Source organism: Sinocyclocheilus grahami, unplaced genomic scaffold (assembly GCF_001515645.1).
Source record: "Sinocyclocheilus grahami isolate Dianchi unplaced genomic scaffold, SAMN03320097.WGS_v1.1 scaffold895.1, whole genome shotgun sequence".
Lineage (NCBI taxonomy): Eukaryota > Metazoa > Chordata > Actinopteri > Cypriniformes > Cyprinidae > Sinocyclocheilus > Sinocyclocheilus grahami.
In genome coordinates, this window is record NW_015506074.1 from 335,163 (window position 1) to 342,345 (window position 7,183).

At 36.8% G+C, this 7,183-nt stretch overlaps 1 protein-coding gene across 1 annotated transcript in view; it reads right to left on the minus strand.

The window, feature by feature from the left end:
• Positions 1–1,811: 1,811 nt before the first annotated feature.
• The window catches only part of myo9ab (myosin IXAb), a 123,919-nt gene continuing 118,547 nt past the window's right edge, over positions 1,812–7,183 (minus strand). Inside the window, exon 37 of the mRNA XM_016248860.1 lies at positions 1,812–4,993. Within this exon, the coding sequence (XP_016104346.1) occupies positions 4,593–4,993 (401 nt within the window). The 3' untranslated portion in view covers positions 1,812–4,592. The remainder of the gene's footprint in view (positions 4,994–7,183) is intronic.

Genomic DNA, 7,183 nt, shown 5'->3' on the forward strand with positions numbered 1-7,183 from the left:
TTATACTTGCCTGAAGTCAGCTGGCCACGCCTTACTATTTAGCAATATGTATACTATTTATACTAACGCGACTTGAGCACGTATTTACCCTGATAAAACACAGTAAGTGAAACAATGTTTCCTAGCAATGACAACCGTGCTGAAATCTAATGAGAAAACAAGACAAAACACACTTCACACTGCTGTCCTCTTCTGCTTCTTCTCTAAACTAAACTGATCTTTTAACCACTGTGAAAAATAAACACAGTGTTACATAAGTACTCAAATGTATTATTATTATTATCATGGTAAATTTGTGGTTACTGCAGTTTTACTACAGATACTGTGGTAAACTGTGGTTGCTGTAATAAAACCATGGTTGATTTTTGTAAAAGGCTGCCAGGCTGTTGTACCTCTAAAGCTGAAACTTTAGCATATATTTTCTTCTGACAGATTTATTAACAGCATTTACAGAACATAACACAATCCATTTGAACTTTTAACAAGCAGTTTAAATAAATTTACTTGCACAAACTAGCCAATTTAAAATAAATAATACATGTTCACAAAAGTTTGGGGTCAGTAATATTTTGTAATATTTTTTTAAGTCTCATGCTCACCAAGGCTGCACTTATTTGAAAACAAAAACAACAACAGTAAAAGCAGCAATATTGTGAAATATAACAATTAAAAATTTTCAGCATCTGCGTGTGTTTCGACGAGCAGGAGAATCTATCCAACACAATTATTCACTAATATAGTCTATTTTTCCACTTATTTTATGCACCGAATTTCTTGATAAATAAATCAAATTAATGGTTAAAAAAATTAACTTTAGAATCAATATTTTTATGTGAGGATCGATCCTTTCGATACAAAATCAGTATCGAAAGTATCGATACTTAAAGTGGTCATCTGATGCGATTTCAATTGTTCCTTTCTCTTTGGAGTGTTTGCCGCAAGCCCTCCAGATGCTCCTTCGTCGAATCCGCCGGCCGCACCGTTCTGAAGCCCGCCCGCCGCCGCTCACTCAAGAAAGCGACTAGACTAGACACGACTAGAAATCAGTGGTTAAGTTGTATTTACAACACTGTTCCAGAACACTTCAACCCAAATATTCAGATGTGTGCAGCACATTTTATGGAGGACTGTTTCCTGATCCTGGGAGAGTAGACTACAATGCCGGCTGTTCTGACTCACAGACTGTAAGTACGTTTTTTATATCTAAAGGATTTGCCACTCACGATTCAAACGTGAGTTTTGAGCAGTGTAGAGTAGCGCTTGTTGTTTGTCATTTCTCCGATCACAAATGCAGACATGGTTTTATGTTTACGCGGCACGATGCAATGCAACGCGTAAAAAGACAGTATAAGTCATTATAATCCGTAATTATGTCCCCACTGGATGCAACGAATGCCTCGTTTATAATGGGTTTTAATGTTTTTGTCTTGTCGCTCCGGCCGGACACGGCATCAACACAGTATGGTGAGGGGCGTAACATTTCCGTCACACGCTTGAGGTATTCGGCCAATCACAACGCACTGGATAGCTGGCCAATCACAGCACACCTCGCTTTTCAGAACGATGAGCTTTGTAAAAATCGAGCGTTTCAGAAAGGCGGAGGATAGAGGAGAAACAATAATGTACAGTATGTGGAAAATAATGTGTTTTTTGAACCTTAAACCGCATAAACACATTTCATTACACCAAATACACAAAATAATGTTCTTGTTAGCAACATCATATGACCCCTTTAAGGATCGATCCGCCCATCCCGTTCTCTCTCTCTTGACAGATTAAGGAAAACATTAGCAGGTTTATTTTCTCTTCTTTTTTAATAAGACAATGATTATGTTATTTTTTTTTTTTTTTTTACATCCTTACATTTACACATAAAAGAAATATTACACAAATTGCACCGTTTACAACTGCGCTCACAAGAGCACAAACACAAACTCCGAAAGCACAAATCTGTTTGTAGAGACTGTCAGTCCATCAAAACACACAGAGCAGGATCATTCAACGGGACATAATCGTCATATGCAAGATATTACATCCCTTGTTTTTAGAAACACAACAGTCTTATGCCAAAAAACATCCTCTGCACAACTTTAATCGACGCAGGATCACGAGTCTTTGCTTTCTGAAGAGCCTGCTTAAAGCTCATTAACATCACGGTCAGTTTGTTTTGTTTTTGAAGAGAATTAAGGTAATGTTAACATGTTTATTGCTAGCTACCTAAATCCGGTTTAACAAGCTAAACAACTGACAGCAACTCATCCGATTATTGAAGCCCATTTACGCCATGTAAGAAGTCTTAATTATTACATAGTTAGACATAATTATGACTTTAAAAGTCAAAATGATCATAAACCAAGTCGATATTACGACATAAAAAGGCATAGTTATGAGATAAGTTGAATTTATTACATTAAAAGTCCAAATTTACATACTAAGTCAATTATGAGATTTAAAAAAATTTGTAAATCCTTTTTTGCCTTTATATCTCAATTCTGACTTGTTATAATTCCAATTTAGTATGTCAATGTCAGCTTTCGACTTATTATCAATTTCAACTTTTAAAGCCACAAGTTCAACTTTTATCTCATAATTATGACTTAGTACAGTATGTCATAACTTCATTTTCAAAGTCCTAATTTTGAACTTTTTGAACGTTTAAAATCATGATTATGACTTGGTACGTCATAATTGCGACTCAATTTCGGCTTTTATTTTATAATTATGACTTAGTACAGCATGTCATAATTCAACTTTTTTGTGAATTTCAACGTTTAAAGTCATATTTACAACTTAGTATGTCATAATTATGACAAGCAAATTTCAACTTTTCAATTTGACTGAAAATTTGAAAATTTTTTTTGGCCTCCATAACCCAATGAGTTATGAAGCCACAGTAAAACGGTGCAGTGACATTTACTCTTGCATCCAAATCCAATCCAGTCATCCCAATAGCAATCCAGTAGGAATGGATAACACACCTTTTTCACACAAAACTCTTGACATTTGTGACCGCACCTTAATACATGTTAAATATGTTAGGGACTGCATTCGGGGTTTGCGCTTTGAGTATGTTTCCGGCTTCAGACGTGGTCTTAAATACAGTAGCTGTAAAAGAGAAACTTTGACAATAGTGTGGCATGCTACAGTGATTACATTCACTTATGCAGGACGCAACAAACAACAGTTTCCTTCTTACCGCCTGTTTTTGAGCATTTTGAGTGACTTAAAGTTCAGGACAGTACCCAAGCATACTTATCAGAACATAAAACATAGCTTAATGTCTCTTGTGATATTGCACCATGGTGATGGTTTCTTGCAATAGGCTATGACTGATATGACATAGATATCTGTAACAGCACATCGAAAAGAGTAAACAGCTTCTGGAGACACATTCCCTGCACATATACAGCAATGTGGAGTCCATAAATGTACTATATAGTTAAGCTTTGAGCTTTTTGCCGTTACGTGTCCTTGTTTTTCTATGAACTTTACTGCTGTGAATTTGCATGTTAATCTACTAATGACAGTTTAAAGGGTAAAAATGCACAGCAGAGGATGTTCGTGATAAATTAGCCCTAAATTAAATTTTTTAAACAGAAAGGATGTTATGGCCAACTAAGCATGTGACTCCAGATGGCACAATGGAACACCAAACATATTCATATACTTGAAATTCACAATAAAATATCAGCATGTGTAACACACAATATACTTTAAAAAAGCAATTTACCAAAAAAACTAAATATATTTTCAAGTCCTGATTCGGTTGCACATAACACTGATGAGAAAAAAAAGGATGGCGAGTAAAATTACATCAAATAATCATGAGACAAACAAACACGTCTAACTTTTCATCCCTTATCATCCTTTTGCTTTTTCATCTGAATGAAAAACGTGTTCTTGGAACCAAAAAACGTGGGTTAAAGCTCATGCCCGGGTCAGATTTCACTCCACAATCAAACCGATTTTGCATAAAGAAAACCAAGATTGTTTGCATTATGCAAAAATGGGATGAAAAACCCTAAATCATGTGCGTTTTTGTCAGATCCATAAGAAACAACATACAGACACCAGATTCACACGCTCTGGTTTTCAATCTGCGACACAAAAAGACGTTATTTTCACATGGTTCAACCAGCAGCACAGGTATTTCAGCTATTTACACGATTCGTTCGACCCTTGTCCATAATATAATATTATTTTACATATTTAGCACTTTATCAAAGGTTTTAATCATAGAGTGAAAACAATATGGTAGCAATACGGCATGCAGTCAGTTGAAGTCTCTTGACTTCTCATTGGCTCAGTTCTGTAAACATGAAAATGGACATTGCGCGTTGATTAAAAATCGCTCTTTCCCTGTTCAGCTATACTTGTTGTGAAAACAGACCGGTCCAGCAGGTCCGTTACAGTCAGTAGGTCGTTCACCAGCATCATGTTTAGCACCTTCCTTACATTTTGTTCACTGGAAGGGCGAGATTTCCAATTGAAGGCTGATTTCCAAGTGTTTTCTCTTTCACTTCAAATGTTATCCGGACGTCCATTGGTGTTTCTGCTTTACCGGCTCCGGCTAATGTTGGACGCCATCGTCGTCACACCATAAATTCATTACTCCCATACAGCACCAAAGGCTGAGAAGAACTGAAGTCATGCTCTCTTCTCCGGCCGCCGCTGCCGCCTTCTCCTGGCTCGCGGGGCTTTGGCGGGCAGCTTCGGTTCCCTCTGGGCCGGGGATGGGTTTTCTCGGAGCTGGAGGCACATCGGGTGGTCAGGGAAGCCTGTTCGGAGCCCTCCTGGTCAGGGAGAATGTGCAAGTCCCCGGGAGAGGCGGCCGAAAATAGCGGCCCGGAAGAGGACGAGCGAAAGCGGTAGTGAGGCGTGGACGACACGGAGTCCACCGAGTCCAGAGATTCAGGCTGACGGCGTAAACCGCGTCTGCTTTTGGACTCGGACTTCCTCCAGCGTGTCGCCGACGACGCGCCAGGGCTTTTTTCTGCAAAGGAGACATTTGACACTTCAAATCATGTGCAATGTTGTTCCAAACCCGTGAGACTTTTGGAAACACAAATGTGACTCTGGACCACAAAACCAGTCATAAGAGTAAATTTTTTAAAATGCATTTATTTGCATTTATTTATGCATGAAAGCTGAATAAATGAGCTTTCCATTGATGTATGGTTTGTTAGGATAGGACAATATTTGAAAATCTGGAATCTGAGGGTGCAAAAAAATCTAAATATTGAGAAAATCATCTTTAAAGTTGTTCAAATGAAGTTCTTAGCAATGCATATTACTAATCAAACATTAAGTTTTGATATATTTATGGTAGGACATTTACAAAATATCTTCATGGAACATGATCTTTACTTAATATCCTAATGATCTTTGGCATAAAAGAAAAATCTATAATTTTGACTCATACACTGTATTGTTGGCTATTGCTACAAATATCCCCCAGCGACTTAACACTGCTTTTGTGCTGCAGGGTCACAAATAAAGATATTTTTAATGAAACCTGAGAGGCTTCTGTCCCTCCATTGAAAGTCCAGGTAACCAAAACTCAGAGGATCCAAAAAGTTCATAAAGGCATCGTTTAAATGAATGCATATGGATCGAGCGGTTTAATGCAAATCTTGTGAAGGGATACAATCACTTTCAGTCAGGGGTGGACGGTTCAACTTACGGTTCGGTTCTTATCACGATAAGGTTCGGTATGTGCTATGTTTAGGGGAAAACTATACTGTCAAATTAAAATTAAGAAAATAATAATAATCTACCTAACTACAAGCAACAGCACAAATAAATACAATGGAGTAAAGATACAAATAAACAAACAGTGATTTTCAGTTTTTTTTAGGTAGGTCTAACATTAGTTTTCAGGTACAGAAATTGAATTAAGTAATAAAATGTAAAACAGCATTGCATATTCGACTGTATAAATGAAAGATTAATCTTTATTAAAGTTACAAAAGCTATTCAATCAAGAGCAGTGAGTGATTTCTTTGTTGTTGTTGTTTGATTAATATTAAGAAAGTGCTGTCACTTTAAGACACTAAGTACATTCAGCCAGCTATGTCTGCTATAGGATACTTACCAAGACGGGCATTTTGACATAATTCTTGTGTGAATTTGTCCATTTAAACACAATACTTCAGAGAGAGCTTAATATCTGCGTGCTTCGGATGAGCGCACGCACAAATCTTCTCACTCGCGTCCTCTGGCTCTTAAATGTTTAAACTGGTAAAGCTTACATGAGTTTAGTGTCAACACATATCAACGTGTGCTGTTCAGGTCTCACCTGTGCGCGCGTGCTATGAAATAAATGCTCATATTCCAGCATACGGCATTCGCATTGAACAAGAGTGAATGGTTTGTCCACGTTTTTCTCCATCGCTGTTGTTGTAATGTACTGGGAAGCCAGAATGTGCATCCATCAACAGAAACATACATTAGCCGAAACCCGGTTTGTTTTGTGTTATTTATAGCAAACCATATTACAGATGTGTCCTAGCGCGTGCCGAACCGTGTGTGGAGAACCGTACGGTTCGATTACTTTCAGTAGACAAAAACTCCATAAAACAGTTTTGAAAGTTGTGAAAATTACATGATGTAGGACTTTTATACAATGTGTGCCATTGTAAAGACTAGGGTTGGGTATCGTTTGAATTTGATCGATTCCGATTCTTATTCGAGATTCAAGATTAAAAAATACATTAAACAACTTTTAAGTCAAATATTTAGATGTCAAACATATTTATTCTGTTTCATGTCTATGGTTTTATCAAAAAAAAATACCACAGGAAAAACAACTAGACTAAATTCCAAACATTAAATTGTTAAAGACAAGCAAACAAATGAATTAGCAATAGCATAAATAAATAAAACGGAACAAATGTCAGGTACAGAAATTGAAATCAAAAGTTTAAAAACACTATAGTTTATTTTCATAAATAAAATATTGATTAATCCTCATAAAATTTACGAAAGATATTCAGTCAGCTAATGATTTTCTTTTGTTCTTTGATTAACATTAACGATGGGCAGCACGTTTATTAGACACTGTCTCTTTAACACCGAACACACACAGATCTAAAAATACTGTTAAGGCCCGTTAACACCAAGCACGATAAAGATAACGATAAAGATATAGTTCTAAAAATCGTTCTCAATATTAAAGAATAGC